The 19,332-nt window shown below is 40.4% G+C and overlaps 1 protein-coding gene across 1 annotated transcript; it reads left to right on the forward strand.

Moving 5' to 3' along the window:
- The first annotated feature begins 4,546 nt into the window (after nucleotides 1-4,546).
- LOC146385886 (perforin-1-like) lies at nucleotides 4,547-15,505 on the forward strand. The gene is made up of 9 exons (XM_084931870.1): nucleotides 4,547-4,890; nucleotides 4,985-5,064; nucleotides 5,261-5,306; nucleotides 7,412-7,548; nucleotides 7,637-7,775; nucleotides 7,870-7,950; nucleotides 8,048-8,544; nucleotides 14,371-14,464; nucleotides 14,809-15,505. Exons 1-9 carry the CDS (start codon nucleotides 4,618-4,620, stop codon nucleotides 15,022-15,024), a joined length of 1,563 nt encoding a protein of 520 aa, XP_084787996.1. The 5' UTR covers nucleotides 4,547-4,617; the 3' UTR covers nucleotides 15,025-15,505.
- Nucleotides 15,506-19,332: the final 3,827 nt, after the last annotated feature.

The raw sequence follows: 19,332 nt of genomic DNA on the forward strand, positions 1-19,332 counted from the left end.
TTCCCCACCAGATAGGTGACATTCCAATTCGCTAGTCTTGGTAGCCGGGGATTGGTATGCCAGGGTCTCCACCCCTGGCCACCGCCCAAAACACATTGCACCCGGCCCCTACAGTTTCCCCTGTGTATGGTGGGCCTAGAGGAGCATGGGCCCATGCCCCCTTTTCAGGCTGTGCCCGGCCAGACCCAATGGACTAAGGCCTGGCCACCAGATGCTTGCCCTCAGGCACCCTTTGTGGGCTCCAGGGTGGGGCCCCAGTAACCCTGGATTACCCTGGCAGGGGTAGCTGTTCCCTAGTTCTTGCACACATAGGGGTTTTTGAATCGCTCTGTCTGGTCCTACATCCAGGGCCAATTTACCATGGGAGACCATATTAGGGGATAAAAAGCCCCAAAATACATAGCCCCTGGGATCCCTGGGACACTCAAACCCCTTCACCATGATAAGGTGAATGCAATAAAATTAATTACCTCTCAGTTTTGTAGCTATGATAATGTGGAAAAAAAAGAGAGAGCGAGAGAGGTGCCAGAAGGTCAACAAGAGTAATGGTGGTCTAAGGAGCTTGGAAAGAAAAGCGTCTGGACTTCTTTAAGTTGCTTGAAGACGTTTCACCTCTCATCCAAGAAGCTTCTTCAGTTCTAGGGTCAAATGGAGGAGAGTCCCAGATTTAAGCCCTGTGGGAGTATCCCCCCAACGAGGGACAATGGACCCCCTAATGATCCTCTACCTAATCACATGTTAACTTTGACAACACTAACATCTCATTTAAAAACAGTAACGAAGTATTTGTACGTCTACTTCAGGTTTAGTGAAATTCCGGTCTGAAAAGTTCTTCACCCATTTTTCCTGTCTGTCCTCAGGTGTGTGTTCTTCTCTGAGGAGTGAATGTTTTTGATAGCAAAGTGGCTGTGCCATGGGCTCCCCGGTGTCACCTATTGTAGCCAACCTTTACATGGAGGAAGTGGAAAGAAAGGCTCTTGGCTCTTTTAAAGGGAAAGTACCTAACGACTGGTACAGATATGTAGACAACGCCTGGGTCAAAATCAAAACAGAAGAAGTCAAATCCTTCACTGCTCACATTAACACTGTGGATAAAAACATCAAGTTCAGCAGGGAAGACACAAAGGATAACTGTTTGCCTTTCCTGGACTGTTTTGTGTGCATTGAAGAGAGTGGAAACCTCAAAAATGAGGCAGCTCACACACATGGACCAGTACCTCCCACCACCTTCTGGAACACAAAATTGGAGTAATCAGGACCCTACAAAACCAGGCAGAAAATGTTTCCTCTAAGCTGAAGGGAAAAAGAAGGAACACACACATGTAAAGGAAGCACTTAAAACATCCTAATTGGGCTTTCATCAAGTCAGCAAAGAGGCACAGAAAAGAAGATCAGACACCAGCTAGGGAGGATAAGAAAAACAAATGCAACAACATTGTCATCCCCTATGTAGCTGGTGTATCAGAAAAACTCAGGAGAGTCTTCTCCAAGCACGACATCCCAGTTTACTTCAGACCCAGCAACACACTCAGACAGAAACTGGTTCATCCCAAAGACAAAACTCCTAAACACAAACTTAATAATGTAGTGTATACTGTACAGTGTAGCGAGGAATGCCCAGACATCTACATTGGAGAGACCAAACAGCCACTTCATAAACGCATGGCACAACATAGAAGAGCCACCTCCACAGGACAAGACTCGGCGGTCCATCTGCATCTAAAGTACAAAGGTCACTCTTTCGAGAATGCCAATGTTCACATTTTGGACAAAGAAGACAGATGGTTTGAAAGAGGGGTAAAAGAAGCCATTTATGTCGACTGTGAGCGACCATCTTTGAACAGAGGCGGTGGCTTACGACACCAACTGTCTGCCATCTATAATCCAGTTTTGAGATCCCTTCCCAGACGCCTTAACGCCCACTCACATCCTGGGCCATCTGACCTCAGAAAATCACATGATAGGGTGGTACCAGGTTTCACAATGAGCTCACCCGAAACCTTGGCTGATTGTGACCAACACCTGTTTTCACACCTTGGCTCATGTGATTAGGTAGAGGATCATTAGGGGGTCCATTGTCCCTCATGGGGGGGACACTCACACAGGGCTTAAATCTGGGACCATTTGACCCTAGAACGGAAGAAGCTTCTCAGATGAGAGGTGAAACATATTCAAGAAACTTAAAGAAGTCCAGACGCTTTTCTTTCCAAGCTCCTTAGACTACGATGACCTGGATGACTGAGAACCTTCACAGACAAGAGTAATAGTGTTTAACCTGTTGGATTGTTTCATTTCCTGTAAGTCATTTGAATGCCAAGAATTTAGCTGATGTATTGCCTCGGGTGAATGTGAAATGTCAGTTTCTTTTTCTTATATGAGAGAGTCTTTCCAGCTCCGTGACAATACAGTTCTTTCTTTTTTACTGTCACCATGTCTTGTGCACCTTCTGATTTTCACATAAAGATCACAAAAATATTTTTTAACAAAAATATAGTATTGGGAATCAAAACTCATATCATGTTATCATGTATTTATAATGTGTGATCAAAATGCTAATTTTCTTGTTTTTAAGTAACAAAGCATTATTTTTCAGAGCTCCAAAATCACAAATATGTTTGTATTCATGGCATGCTGTTTCGCAGCATCCATGCTTTATGTGTTAAAAAACAAAACAAAAACTGTCGCGTGTAGGTCACATGACCTGGGACAAAGCATAAAAGTGCTGTTGCCTGAACAGTCACACGACATCCTCAGATGATACCCTCACCATCTCCATCTCTTGACACATTCACTGCTGAGGTTTAAACAGGTAATCTGATGTTTTTTATTTAAAAAATATTTAACACATATTTTAAATCAAATCAAAGAATGAATCTTATATTATTTACAGTAAACTTATGAATGATCCTGCTGATTTTTTGCCACCTCAGGCTGAACAAATTAATTTAATAAATTTATCTAAATTACTGATTGTGTGTGAAGTATGCTAACATAACTAGCAGAAACACATTAAATGTTGGTACTACGCAACCAATGCCAAACATCATTTTGATTTGTTAGCACAGGTAAATAAATATAAATATAAATAAATATCACAAATGTAGCTTTTTGAGCTGTTGAGCTAATGAAACAAGCCTTTCAATGGAATGATGGACCCTTTCAACATGGAATGCAGTATTCTGAGTATATATAAGATAAGATAAGATAAAACTTTATTAATCCCTCGGGTGGGTTCCTCTGGGAAATTCGGTTTCCAATTGCACAGCACCGACAGAAGTTACAGAACGTGAGCAGAATATTATATATATACACATATATAAATACAGAGACATATATAAATAAAATATACAAAAGGGATAAATAGAATAAATAGAAATAAGAATACAAGGGAATTGCACATTTCAAGTATTGAAGTCTATTGCACTGTTGACTATTAACAAAACGTATTGCACAGTGAAGTGAAGAGGCACTACAGCTTAGTTGTTCCCCCCTCCTTTGTCCTCCTGTTTCCCCTCCCTCTCCCCTCCAGAGAGGAGTTAAACAGTTTGATGGCGTGTGGGACAAAGGAGTTTTTAAGTCTGTTGGTTCTTGTCTTTGGGAGAAGCAACCTGTCACTGAACAGACTCCTCTGGTTGTTTATGGCCGTGTGCAAAGGATGCCCAGCAATTTTTTTAGTGTCCTTTTCTCTGCCACTGTCACCAGAGTGTCCAGCTTCATGCCGACCACAGAGCCAGCCTTCCTGATCAGTTTTTCCAGCCTGGATGAGTCCTTCTTTGCTGTGCTGCTCCCCCAGCACACCACAGCATAGAAAAGTACTCCAGCAACCACTGACTGGTAAAACATCCTCAGGAGCTTCCTGCAGATGTCAAAAGACCTCAGCCTCCTGAGGAAGTACAGTCAGCTTTGGGCTTTTTTTATACAGGTGCTCTGTGTTGCATGACCAGTGCAGTTTGTTGTCCACCCACAGCCCGAGGTACTTGTACTTGTTGACCACCTCCACCTCCTCCCCCTCTATTTGAACCGGCAGTGGACCTTCTCTGGACCTCCCGAAGTCCACAACCAGTTCCTTGGTCTTTGAGGTGTTGAGTTGCAGGTGGTTTGTGTGACTCCATGTGACGAAGTTCCTCACCAGACTTCTGTACTCCTCTTCCTGATTATCCCAGATACACCCCATGATGGCTGTGTCATCTGCAAACTTCTGAATATGGCATAATTCAGAGATGTAGCAGAAGTCAGAGGTGTACAGGGTGACGAGAAGAGGGGACAGCACAGTTCCCGGTGGTGCTCCTTTGCTGCTGACCACAGTGTCAGACATGATGTCCTTCAGCCTGACGTACTGTGGTCTGTCAGTTGTTAGTGATTGTTAAAAAACAAACAAACAAAAAACCAGCAGCATATTAATTAATATTTAAAATAATCACTAGAAGCCATCCTATATATTATGACACCATGGTGTTATATTGACAAATCAATGTGAATAGCCGGGTCATATCTACTTAAGAGAGATGAATGATTAAAAAAAAAACAAATAAAACAAAAATAGTATTTCTTGCATTTTCTTTTTGATACATTACATTACAGCTTAAAATAAAGCAACTGTTCTCCCTTCTCCCAGCCATGCTCTCCTTTTCAACTCCCACCACTCTCTACCTGAGCCGCCTCCTCCTCTTTCTGTTGTGCCTCTCCCCTGCTCTTTCTTGTCAGACTGGGACTCAGAGCCAGTGTATGTCTGCTCCCTTTGTGCCTGGTTATGACCTGGCAGGGGAGGGCTTTGATGTTGTTACACTTAAGCGAAAAGGAGCTTATGTGATTGATGTGAAGACCTACCTCACTCCAAGAAAAACCTGTACACTCTGCACCAACCCTCATAAAGGCGGCCAACTGCAGAAAGTAACTAAATATTATAGTAATTAATAAAAAACATGTCAAAAATTACTTTGGCATACCATTAACATGCTAAACCTGTTATTAATTATATTTCCAGCTACCAGTCTCTACTTTAGACTGGCGTACATTCAGCCGCTGCAGTTTTCGTCTCGAGGACAGTGAACACACCTCCATCAGGTATTCTAGGACTTAGAAACATAATCACTCATTGTGCCCTGACACGTTTCATACATTACTTTACATATTCATAGATGTCATCCCACCCACATGGCATACATTAATTAATTTTGTCAAACAATCATTTAATAATTGCAAATCATTTTTTTCCTACTGGAATATTTTGGGGAATTAAGCAAAAATAATTTCTCTACAGTTCACTGGTCAGCACATACACCGACCAGAACAGCATCGACTGGAAGGTAGGAAACATTCATGTTGAGTGAAACATGGATATAATGTTACTATTACTGCAAACTGTTGATCTAGTCCTGTAATCATTCCTAGCTCCATGTTTTAAAAAGTCCTATGACTGAGCATTGTAAGGACAATATTTAAAGAAAAAAAGAGAAGAGCAATACAGTAACAAGGCATATAAACATCATACAGTGTGGAACCCCTCTGTTTATTGAGGAAAATCATCCCACTTTTGCTTTAATATGCAGCTCTAGGTAAGAAAGAATTGCCTGCAATAACATACACACACCACGCACAGTAATACACAGTAACAGAAGGTTGTGAGAACAGTGTCTATGTATAACCTATAAAAGTAACGAGAAGGTGTTCTAACTTGTAGAAGGATCTTAAAAAAGAAACATTTAGTTTTCCCCAAAATCCCGTTTTCTTGTCAGGTGTTTCTCAAGAGTCCTTAGAGTGAGACTAGTACTTCTCCTAGTTTTTTTTTTATAACAATCAATAATTTAAATGCTATGACTATAATTCCCTCAAAGCAAGGCAGACGCAAGTGGTTTTCCGTCACTGGTTTATTTGAAGACTTCTCTCCAAAGTCACCGTGAAAACTACACACCATTAACAAAATAAAAACTAAATGTAAGACACAGCACCTAAAAAACACTGTACAACAAAACGAGATATATCAATAAATACCTCGTTGGCTGCATGCTGCAAAAAGGGATTTAGTCACCATTCTTCTGAAGTTTCCTTATAAGTGTGTAGTTAAAGCCCATTCCACTTAGTGTGACTTTCACTAAAGAACGGGCTCATTCTTGCTCCGCGCTTACAGGTGGTTTTCTCCTTTTTTCTCCCAAAAAGGAAACAGCGCGACTTGTAAGCAAGCTTGACTTTCAAAATAAAAGCACCGTAAGTTTAACTACATAAAATAGCATAGCATAAATAATGTAAAGCTTAAACAATTTACAACGATGACATGGACCTTGAGAAGATAAAGAAATAATTCAAATGATATAAACAATGTCATCATGCCAACAACTGCATGACCATGCATTGTTTGGACATGGACAATAAGCTGGTCTAAGCTGGCACTACTTCCAAGAACTTTGCAACTTGTTCTCCAATGTGAGCCTTTCTCTTCTTTTTGTAAATATTCCTCTTGACTGTATATATTTCTCCTGTTTGTTATTTATTCCTGCTGTCTTATTATTTATATTTTATTTGTGCACAGTTGGTGTGGAGCACACACAATTTCATTGTACATCTACAATGACAATAAAGGACTACACACCCATTGCTCAACAACTTGTTAATTACAAGTCAGTCACTGAGTGTCTGGTTTACAATCAGCACACTTCAAAATGAGACTTCATAAACCAACATATGACATCACAATAGCTATATGCATCTTTTATACTCTCTATGGTAACAAGCTTTTTAGCTGCTTTCAATTAAAGGTACTTTTAAGGCCCATTGCAAATAAAAGTTGAACAACAGGTGAGTTGTCATCTTAATTCAATGTGGTCCTATAATTCACTCACTAACAATCACACTTCAATCAAAATATAAATACGCAATTATTTCTGACATGTCTCACAAATCACATAATATTAGCTGCGCCAAATGACTGTTCTGGGGTTCAGACCATATTTTATAACAATATATCCAAAAACTGTCAAGATATTTCAGTCCTCAATAAATCTACTCACAGCAAAGTCTGTGGGTAATTTTCACACAAACCAGTGAGTTTTAAAAAATTAAATGCGGTTGATCGTTATTGTATGTCAGTAAAATATTGAATTAATGATATCACCATTAATATGTTGGGGCAGCTCATGTTCTCCTATTAGATTAAATATTGCAAATTAGAAAAAGTATAGTATAGTATGCTAGTTCCAATTAAAAACAGTTGTTTACAAAGGCAACAGAAATCAGTTAATATTTAGCAAGTATAATATATTTACCATGACCACACCTTACATTATCATGCTAAAATGTGCTTTAGCATTCAATATAAAAGTACAGCTGACAGCCATTTTAATGTTTTGGCTGCTAGTTTCAGGGAAATATCTATTATGCTGGGAAATCACGTAGCTCATGCCTTCATTTCTCTTAGGTTGGACTGGATATTGAGAAGCTTGGCAACCTGGAGTTTGGAGGAACAAGATCTACAGCATACAACTTTGCTGTAACCAAGAAGACAGAGGACCGCTACACCTTCAGCACACATACAGTCACCTGTAAACATTATAGGTAGAGTTTGAAGACTACTACAACATCTAATTTTTTAAATTTAAGTTTGGTGTCTATTAATCTGTATTTTTTTTGTGTGTGTGTTTAGTTACCGTGTGTCCAACAGCCCTCCTCTCAGTGCTGAGTTCAGTAAAGATTTGGCCAGACTCCCAGCTACCTACAGCAATGCAACCAAAGCCCAGTACAGACACTTCATAGACACATACGGCACACATTATATTCGCCAGGTGATAAAATTAATATACACATCCCTTTAATTTTTTTATACCATTCAGAAGTCATTAAACCCTTTTTAAAAATGTTTAATAAATGTTTTTTCAGGTTGATCTTGGAGGGCAGTTCAGGCGAGTCACGTCTACACGTACCTGCTTGTCCAGTCTGAATCGTCTTACTTCATCCCAGGTATGTGTAGCACATATATCTGGTTAAAGCAGTGAACATATGTACATACACTTTGTACCAACAAAAGCAATATCCAGTGTTACCTCCTTTCACACAGGTACACAACTGCTTGTCATTGGGTGTCAAGGTAGGCCTGGGGAATGTTAATCTGGGTCCTTCTTTTAACTTATGCACCTCAGTCCTAAACAACCAAGGTGACTCTGTTATGTACGCCTCTGGTCTTCACGGTCATTATTCAGAAGTGGTAGGAGGCAGAGGCTGGACTGGGGAGTTTTCACTCACCAGAAATGACTCACTGGGCTACCAGAATTGGCTAAAAACCCTCATAGATCAACCTGATGTGGTTTGCTACTCTCTAAGACCACTCCATGACCTGGTGAAAACGTCAGCACGGAAAAAAGGACTAAAGGCTGCAATAGAGCAGTACTTAAAAGACAACGCCATCAGTCGATCAGACACACAGTCGTACTGTAGCAGCAGTGGTCCCAACCTGGATTCCAACTGTTGTCCTAAAGAGACTCAGAGAGGAACACTAAGGATAACAATGATCCAAGCCTCTGGTCTGAAAGGAGATTTTTGGGACAAGACTGACGGGTGAGTAGTGAACAAGATAAGCTTCAAAGGAAAGCCACTGTAAACATAACAGATGAATCATAGACATCAACACAAGGAGGGATATTATACCCCTTATGTCAAACAGAGTGATTTGTGGCCCCAATAAATGATTTGTGACCCTAGGAATTAATAAAGGAAGTAATAAAACATATGGTAGCCATAAAATTATTATATTCATAAAAATTATGATATTCATAAATTTGTGATATTCATCAAAATATGCTAGTTCATAGCTCATTAATTTTTCACCCAAAAATAAATGATTTGATTATTAAAAAATAACGTTTTGTTTTTTTTTATATCAAATAGCATTCTTTATTTTTAAGCCATTAAAAAGTTTTTACTTTTTATGCTTAAAAAACGCCATCTGGTGGTGGGTCAGTGTGTGTGTGGACTTTCTCAAAAACAGGAGAAAACTGATCAAACAAAAAGGCGGTCCACCCCTACATGCTCTTACATTAACCAACATAGTGACACAGTGAACGGTCTGCAGGTTGGGTTGGGCCGAGGATGAATGACCTGGCAGACCCTGGCGGTGTCTTCTTATCCGCTGCCTCCCCGTCCTTAGCCAATCGGTGCAATCCAGCCACCCTGGATGCACCAATCACGGAGGAGCACCTGCACACTCAAATTTACATATGATAATTACGACAACAGTCGTAACGTGCTTTTTGTTAAATAAAAAACATGAGAGATAATTAACTTTAAAAACATAATAATAATGTTTTATTTTTGGTTTTTGATTACATCAGAAATTTAACCATGTGGGTGATAAGGCAATTGTCTTGCTTTTCTTCTTTTTTTGTCTTAACAATAACATCTTCCTCGGATGATCTGTGGTATTCTCCTGTTTCTCTTGAATCTTTTAGCGCTGCTATTTCCCTTCTGGCCGACAAGTTTCCAATAGTGGACAGGGGTATCTTTAGGTCCGCCAGAGTTCGTGCAAGTGAACGCCAGCCTGTTGGCTTCACACTTGTCCAAGAGCTTGCTAAAAACTTCATCAAGTCGAGCATGTGACTTCCTGGTATAGGCTTTTCTCTATGCATCAATTCTCCGTCCTCAGTCCATCCGCTGTGACCTTTTGATGCTAATATTCTACGCATTAGATATTCAGTGTTTCTCTTTGAGCGAGGGTTTATGTGGGTTAAAACGTCATGTAAAACCTTATTCACACTTGCCACCTGCTCCCCCTCCTCGCTTTCTTCCTGCTGGTAGTCGCGCCCATCATGTGATCTCTCACTCTGTCCCCCTTCACGCGCAGCGGGGAGCCTTAGTGTTATTTTCTAGCTTTCATCTACTTTTTGTCTCTCTAGTATGAGATACTTTTGTAAAAGTATGTTATACTTTTTTTATTTTCTCATCGGGGTTTAGACCCTGAGTCTCCAATACACGTCTCATTTGACTGTCCAGTTCATCCTCAGCTTTGTCTCTGATGCTTGGTCGAGAAGCATTTGCATGCGTTTCATGTAAGCGTTTGATCTGCTCAGGCGAGATCAGATACATTTTCTGCATTTTTATTTGCAAATGGCGCCTATAGTTAAATCAGCTACGATGGGTAAGACTGTTGTGAGTAGTGGTAAGAGGAAGCCGCCTTTTTGAGTCATTAGCTTCTTTTTCTTCCTGACACCGTCACGTCTGTTGGCCATTTGTCTGATTTTCTCTTTATGTCATTTCAACTTCTTATGTTGGCATTGTGTGATTGGAATATTTCCACACAGCTGTTCTGACGGTAGTATCCCGGATCTCAGTCTGAGTTGCTCTGGAGAGGTGGGGGTTAACTCTATCAATAAATATCCGTGTGGTTCTCTCGTGGCTTCTTCAAAACTCTCCAAGAAGAAATGCAGACGTCCTGGACATATTTGTCTAGCTAGTGTATTAACTTGTAATTTATCATGAGGGTTTTTAAATAACACCATATAAGTACTGTTCAGACTGATCGTCCTGCTGTGTTTACCTTGTAGAAACACATTTTGGCTCAACATCATCACAGTCATATTTTTATGGTGTCTGTACTGTGTGAAAATCCGGACGACTTTTGGATGATTTGCTGCTTGAAAAATAACATCATCCAGTACAATGAGATGACTCTGGTGTGAGGGAAACAAGCTCTCATCTTCAAAAGAATCAGGGAGACCTTCAATGAATTTAATGCTTTTATTTTTCTCTTGAAGCTCAGAATACAGAGGCTGAAAGGATGTATAAACCCACACAACATTGTCAACAAACTTGTTCAAAACATGCACACAGTTTTCCAATACAGATTTCACGAAAAAGGTCTTTCCCCTCTTGGTTGTTCATTTCAGCACAAGTGCGACAGAGAGTAAAGAGAAGCTTGCCTGACTTTGTTTTATAGGGTAAAACGGGAAAATAGAGTGCTCTGGGTGGGTATACAACCGCTTTGATAAACCCAAAGTAGTTTTTAGGGTGCTGAAAATTTCGAAAAAATACTTGAGGATGGCCTAAGGGGTAATGACAGGTGCTATTTACAAACGGATACAACGAGGTAACATCCACATAACTAATTTTCTCACCAGGCGCTACACTGCAACGCAACTGTGCTGGGCTTGTACGGCCTCCAAAGAGGGCATGGTGAGGATTCAAAGGCTCTGGTGGATCATAACATTTGAGGAAGTTGATTACACTCTCATCAGTACGTTTTAACTTGGTCCACTCATGCTCCCAGATTATAACAGGACACACATTATGCTCAGCTCTCAATCTAGCGAGCCTGTCTTGAGTGGCCATGTTAATGTCTGAAAAAGAGGCACCTAACAGAGGGTTAACATCGGCCTGATTTGAAAAACACGTAACACACCCATGGAAGTAGCAACCCAGAAATTCCCACAGGTATGTTTTACCGTTAATCTGACCATACCCATCCACATAATAACTACCGAGCTGTTTTTCCCCTTGATTGAGTGCATGTCTGATAAAAACACCTTGTGTGTAAGAGAGATATTCGAGCCATTGAATTGAGGATGAGGAAAATGATTTGACCTGATTATGGTAATTTAGAGGGCACGGAATTGCTAAAGAATTCGCTGGCGTGAAGTTTGTTAAATAGGTTTTTAGGCACGCGCTAGCAAGGGTGTTGCGGCTGAAAGGATCTACTCCTGTCTCTTCAATAAATCCGTTTCTGAACAATGTGCAACCCCGAGCTAGAATTTCAACATCGTTTTCACAGTATAAAAGGGCCTCTTTCATGAAATTGAAGGTGCCGGAGCTGACTGAATCATACCATTTGTAAAATTCTTTCCTGCCCTGTGTTGTCATACGCTCGAGACTATAGGCGGAGGGGGAGGATAAGGGCCTACGTAAGTGATGTTTTGTTTCGAACTGAAACAATGGGGGGAAAAGCCTTTAATGCTGTCTGAAAACCCCATTCCTTTTGGGATACCTGACAATGGCATCGGAAGGAAACAGCACGAGTCCATATAGCGCTGGTTTAAGTCTGTGTCTGTAAAGCTGATCAATTTCGAGCCTTGACTGATTAACTTTGGTTTTAAGCCTTGCTTAACCATAGGCCTGAGAATAATGTAAGCATCAAAACTCTTGGCATTATGAGCGATAAAGATAGATGGATAAAGATTTCTGCCAAGGCTGCTAAAGCCTGATTAAGCGCTATAAACGGATCGGATGAGGAAATGTTTTGTGTCAGACTCAGTTGAGAATGAGCCGCGTCTGACTCTGTGTGGATCTCACCATGCTACACCCAAACTTTGAGAGCTATTTTGCGAGACACTTTCACTAGGCGCTAATCGGGCTAGAGCTAAATTAAGCATTTCTCAAGGGTCATTATTATTATTATTGATCACATCAGGTTGCTCACCGCTTTGTGGAAGTGTATTCTGTGAATGAACAGTATTTTGATTTAACCTAGCTAACGCTATTTCTAAAGCAAGAAATGGGTCTGTAATATCATGTTCCTGGTTATCCATTTTTATTGAGTGACAAGAATATGTAAAAGCACAGTTGTTGAAAAAGTAAAGAAAAAAAACAGCTTTTTATATGATGAGCGAATGAATTCAGCAACGAGACATACTGCTCGAAGAGCGATAGAAGCGAGCTGGTGTCGTCTGCGCTTTGTCCTTGTGCTCCTTATCCTTCTGGTCCTACTGCTTGTTCTGTTGCTCCTGAGATGTTTAAGTAGACCTAACAATTTGAGGGTAAAAAAAAAAAAACCAAAAAAACAGTGAGTTATGTTAAATACAAAGGGATAGTTTTTATAAAATGAGAAAAAAAAGTGAGAACATAGAGAGACTGACCGTGTTTAGCTCGCAAAAGCAGGCGCCGTGAATTTCGTCTGCCTGATGGGGGAGAAGAAGCGTTGGTTGGGATGGTGCTCCGGAAGCCAGGAGCGTGAGGACCGACCACGGAGAGCAAATCTTGCCTATCCCGGGCGGACAGACGAATATTTTTCCCCGAGGGTCGCGGGAGAGAAGAAGCGCCGGTGGGGATGGAGCTGTGGCCGGCAGAAGCGGGACGACCTAGCGCTAAGAACAGATCTTGCCTCTCCCGATCGGACAGACGGATATTTTTCCCTCAGCGAGAGATCATAAAAATCGGACCTATATGCGATTGGCTAACCGGGGTGCAAGGGGAGCCGCTCTTTTGTTATGTGATTGGCAGCGGGGCGAAGTTAGGCACGCCTCGGAGGCGGAGTTGGTCTCCAGCGCAAATTTCGAACGGAGAGCCCGAAATCATTAAGGAGCAGATACAGCGAGAGTAACAAGGGAAAAAATTGTGCGCTGGCTGCGGCTCAGTGCGAGGTAGAACTTAGGCTGTGCGCTGAATGTGAGATGGAGCTAGTAAGAGGGCTGGTTTGAAGAAAAAAGACTAAGGATTTTTTCAGGAGTTTTTACCCTGTTATCGAATATAAGTTTTGGGAATAGAGGGTTCCCTAACAAGTTATTCTAGGGGGGTTTTTTTGCCCGTGTTTTGGATAAAAATACGGAGGGTTTTTTCTGGAGGTTTCCTGCTTGTTTGCCTAAGGGTTGGGTGGGAGCCGCGGTGAGCTTATGCTTGGGGGGATCGCGAGAGTTTTATCGAGTTATTCTAGGGGGGGGGTTTTGTTGTTGTTGTGCGTTTTTGGAGAAAGACGGAGGGTTTTTCAGGAGGTTTTTGCTGGGAGCCGCAGTGCGCTTATGCTTGGGGTGGTTTTTTGGGGGGATCTCCAGCATTTGTGAATCGGACTTTGATTCTCATTTTCCTTGTTCGGATTAAACAAATGCAAATAAATTGAAATAAAGTTTTCCAACAAGGCATGCAACCTGTATCTCCCGCCATACTGAACGTTACAAAAGCACAAGTTTAGCTAAGCACTTTTACTCTGGTTTAACACACACACACAGACGAGCACGGGCCCAGACACAGGCACGCGCACAAGCGCGCACAGACACACAGGCGCGGGGCGCGCGCGTGCGCACACACGCACTGACCCACCACCAGATGGGATTTTTTAAGCATAAAAAGTAAAAACTTTTTAATGGCTTAAAAATGAAGAATGCTATTTGATATAAAAAAAAAACCAAAACGTTATTTTTTAATAATCAAATCATTTATTTTTGGGGAAAAAATTAATGAGCTATGAACTAGCATATTTTGATGAATATCACAAATTTATGAATATCATAAATTTTATGAATATAATAATTTTATGGCTACCATATGTTTTATTACTTCCTTTATTACTTCCTAGGGTCACAAATCATTTATTGGGGCCACAAATCACTCTGTTTGACATAAGGGGTATAATATCCCTCCTAATACAGTAATGTTCTTTTTCCACATTTTGCCATTTCACAGATATGTTAAGATCCAGTTTCAATCGCAAAACTTCCAGACCAGTGTGATCGAATCTAACTCCCCCTCCTGGACCACCAATTACAATCTGGAAAATGTCAGTACAAAGCACTTCTATCTCACTTTTATCCACTACAACAAGTAAAACCAAGGACATTTTAAAAAGCTCTTTTTTTTTTCAAGATTTTGCATAATTATCTTCTCAGATAAAGAAAAAAATCACACTGTTATATCTTTATATTAAAGACTTGATTTTAATAACATAACATAATAATATAAATAATAATGAAGCACTGGTGAAATGCTATTTTTGCCTTCTGGAGTTTTTTTTTCTTTTAAATTATTATTGTAATAAAATGAAACATTACTTTAAATGGGCACAACATGCATCATTTTATTTCACTTTGGTTTAACTTTGGCTGACTTTTTTTTTAAAAAAAGGTGGCAACAAGCTTGCCTCTGATGATTGAAGTCTGGGACGAGGATGTGTTCTATGATGACCATCTGGGATCGTGTGTGAAGTACCTGACTCAAGGTACAAACACAATCAGATGCTCACTTCAAAAAGGCGGCACTGTTGAGGTCCAGTATACTCTGACATGTGACAGACACCTGACTGGATCCACCTGTAACCAATACCAACCATCTTCACAATGAAAACGCATTCTGGCTGGCACACACTATGGAAATGCTGGTAGCTTATCTTTAATCAAGTATCATGTCAGGTTGGGTGATAACATTCTTTATGTGCAATATATAAAGAATAATAATTGGGTACAAAATTAACACATACCATGCACTTAGAGTTACAGCTAATTTGATGTGTCATATAGTCTGAGGCAGACAGTCATCTTGTTTAATCCTCATTTGATTTTGGTGGTGGGTCCACATTCAAATCACTTTGTGTATTCATTAAAGACACTTGTGATTATTTTCTGAATTATGTGTAAAAATGGTCAGGCCTCTTCATAAGTATGATTACAAATGCATTCTTGTGTGTCATTCTTGCAAAAGCCTACATAACATGCAAATATTTTATGTATATTTTTCAGTTCTTTGATTTGTAACAAGTATATAAAACATTAAGTTTAGCAATGCTTGCATGGGTCATATTTAGGGACTTAATGTATCATTTATAATAATGCTGATTATAAAGAAATAAATGTGAGTTCTGATTAATTGATATTTGGCTCATTAAACCTTTGGTGGTGTTTGAATGGCCGTAAATAACTTTTTTCTTTCTTTTTTTTGTAGACACCAAGACTAGAATAAATAAAAAGGCACCCCCAGGTGCCTTTGACGGTGCAAAACATTTCGTCGACATTGTGTTTGTTACAAACATACAGTACAGCACTTCACAGTCATACTGCTAGCGATCGAAGATTTATGTAAATTTGACAAGCTGGAAGCATTCTGTACTGTACTGTACACGGCACGAGATTGATTGACATTGGTCTACAGCCAATCAGGACGCAGTGCGCTGCGTCCTGAAATAAAATCCACAAAACAGCAAGGCCGCGAAAGGTGAACCGCGTTATAGCAAGGGACAACTGTAGTTTCAAATCGCATAAATAGCCAAAGCTCTGTTGAAAAGGGTTACTTTTTAGGGTTTAAACCATGATTGTAAAAATGAATATGCTGTACTGAAAAACACTGAATCTGGGAAGTGAGAGAAAAAAACTTATCCAAAAGGTTTACTGAGGTCATCAAGTGAGCAGAAGAATCCCTTTGTCACTGACTTTACAGTTTTTCTGAATTGCTAAAACACTAAATCCCATTGTGAAAACTAAACTGTCAACTATGAAAACTCATTCATCAAATCAATCTCACAGTTGCCAAAATCTTAAACATTATTCATCTGGTTAGGACACCATTTGCAACTCTGAATCTCCCATTTACCAAAACTCTAAACACATTCTCAAACACAAAACACATTTAGCAGTGTGGTGCACTTGTACCCAGAACGGTGCACACAGGCTACAGAAGTTAAACACAACTAACACACTGTTTTCATCATTTACACACTACCACTCAAAATTGAAAACCCATGTTGCAACCTCTTCTTCTGCTATTTGCTAGATTAAATACAGCTTCATCCACGAAGCTGTATTCATGAGGCCTAACCACTGAATCAAGCTCAAAGATTCTCTTTATACAACAAACTAATTTTATTTCTGTAAATGAAATAGTATGATGTATATATGTGCTATCTATACAAGTATACTTATAACTAAATGGCATTTTGTTTAGAATTGAAAAACAGCCACATGAGGGTGGAAGAACGAGCATGTGCTCACAACACCAGGAGACACTTATTGTGGATATGGTCCGTGAGAATAATGCAATTTGACTGCATGAAATGCAGCAAGGGAATATAGAAGACAACATCCATTTTGAATCTAGCAAAAAGGAGAAGAAAAGGTCACAATGTCATAGGTCAATGTGCCATTATTGAACTGCCTGGCCAGTGTGGTGGAAACGTAATTATCTGTGCTGCCATCAGCAGCTATGGGGTTCTCCACAGTCATGTTACTGTTGAGCCATACAACACCGAACGTCTAGCAACATTCCTGGATGGTCTACAGGTTGCTTCGCTTGAGTAGAGAGATCTTGAGTTGGCAGAGCATCCCATATCATTTGGGACAATGTGAGCTTTCACCATGGTCCAAGAATATACAACTGGTTTCATAATGAGCAGCATTTTATCAATGTGTTTCTTCCACCATACTCTCCCTTTTGAAAACCTTTTGAGGATTTTTTCTCAGCATTGAGATGGAAAGTATACAACCAAAACCCTTACACAAAGGAAAATCTACTTCAAGCAATGAATGGAGCATGTGGTGAGAAAGGACTGGAATCTTGCAAGGGCTGGATTTGGCGTGCTAAAGGATTCTTTCCTCGTTGCACTGCAAAGGAGACCATAACATGTGATGTGGATGAAGTCCTGTGGCCTGACCCAGCACAGAGGCGTGATGCTGAGGCAGAATAAGTTATCTGATTAAGCTGTAAAAATATATAATTTGTATATATACAAATATATGAGGTCTAGTGTATATCTATCTATCTATATTGTTTTTGCTGCAGTTCTTTTTTTGTTAAAAGGTGAATACAAGTATAAATGAATGAATAGATAAATATTATGTTCCTGCTATCTCACAGTGTTTTGTATTTATTTCTGTAGTGTGTAATTGTTGCTAAGTTGTGTTTGCACATTGGCTGGTTTTGTGTGGTTTTGACAGTAGTGCTTGATTTTGAGAAAAGTTAAAATAGTTTGGGGTCAAATGTTTGGTTTTGCAAGACAAGTCAAAGGTTTTGTGTGTGTAGCTTGAATTTTAGAGCTTGTGTTTAGTGTTTTGAGACAAAGATGAGATTTTAGGAAATGTGTTTTAGCAATTCAGAAAAACTGTAATACAATTTGCATGAAGAGGCTCCCCCTGCTGGTCTTCAAAAAGAATACAGGTTACACTGGCTTCCCCTTTGAGACCTATTTCTATCTGGTCGTTAAGTGATGACGTGACGAATCCTACTTCCGGGCCTAAAGTAGTCTGTGTTTAATATTGCTTTTGTGTTGTTAACATGTTTAATGTTATGTATTTTCTTCTATTTAATCTCAAAAAGCTCCTAAAACAGTCAGTGATCACTGTTGACCTCCCTCGGCTTTTATTACCGCTAATCATTTATTTAAGCTCAGTTTTTAATAATAATAATAATGGATTGGATTTATATAGCGCTTTTCAAGGCACCCAAAGCGCTTTACAATGCCACTATTCATTCACTCTCGCATTCACACACTGGTGGAGGCAAGCTACGGTTGTAGCCACAGCTGCCCTGGGGCAGACTGACAGAAGCGAGGCTGCCATATCGCGCCACCGGCCCCTCTGGCCAACACCAGTAGGGTAAAGTGTCTTGCCCAAGGACACAACGACCAGGACAGAGAGCCCGGGGATCGAACCGGCGACCTTCCGGTTACAGATACGCTTCCCAACCCCCTGAGCTACGGTCGCCCGTACGAAGCCTTAGGATGTAACTACAGCCTAGCCCATGCAGCAGTATATGAATCACTAACCTCATATTGTGGATGGATTATCTCAGTTGTTCTCCTGGCTGAAGTTTCGTCCTTTTACAGCATCCTGCCATGCGATTACATTTGTTCCTGACCACCGAGAACACTCACGTTAACTTTTATCGAGTGGAAAAAAAGTTAGCTTGTTTATATTATGCTAACATAGCTGTGTCGCTAGGGGTCACGTAGCACATCATTATATACCAGCTAGCCAAACTTCAGTAACCCTACAAACGTCACTGCTGTTTAGTTTTCTGTCTTCATTTATGTTGGAAGTGATAACAGAGCTGTACGTTTTAATTTGTTTCCAAAACCCCGCAGTCAGGACATGCTATATTGTATTTAGATAGAAGCTAGCGAGCTAACTTCCTGCTAACGTCTAACTCCGTTAATGTCATAAATTCTGTTTTCATGGATGCCTGGATGTTAAACTCAATTGTTACACCTGGTAGAGCAGAACGCTGATCATTTTATTAAAGATGAAAGACTTTAGACAGTTTTTCAATGCTCAGTAATGCCATAGTGATCGTTTGATATATGGACTTGCAGCGGAGTTTAGGCCCAGACACGGCTAGTGACGTCAGACTTAACGACCGGATAGTTTACACTCACTTTATTAGGCACAGCTCTTTTTACCTTCAGAACTGCCTTAATTATTTGTGGCATATGGTAAATGTATTTGTATAGCGCTTTTCTAGTCCCTAAGGACCCCAAAGCGCTTTACACACCCAGTCATCCACCCATTCACACACTGGTGATGGCAAGCTACATTGTAGCCACAGCCACCCTGAGGCGAGGCTGCCGGACACTGGTGCCACCGGGCCCTCTGACCACCACCAGTAGGCTACGGGTGAAGTGTCTTGCCCAAGGAAACAACGACCAAGTCTGTCCAAGCCGGGGCT

This window comes from Perissodus microlepis, chromosome 6, assembly GCF_051167445.1.
Source record: "Perissodus microlepis isolate ML-2025 ecotype Zambia chromosome 6, ASM5116744v1, whole genome shotgun sequence".
Lineage (NCBI taxonomy): Eukaryota > Metazoa > Chordata > Actinopteri > Cichliformes > Cichlidae > Perissodus > Perissodus microlepis.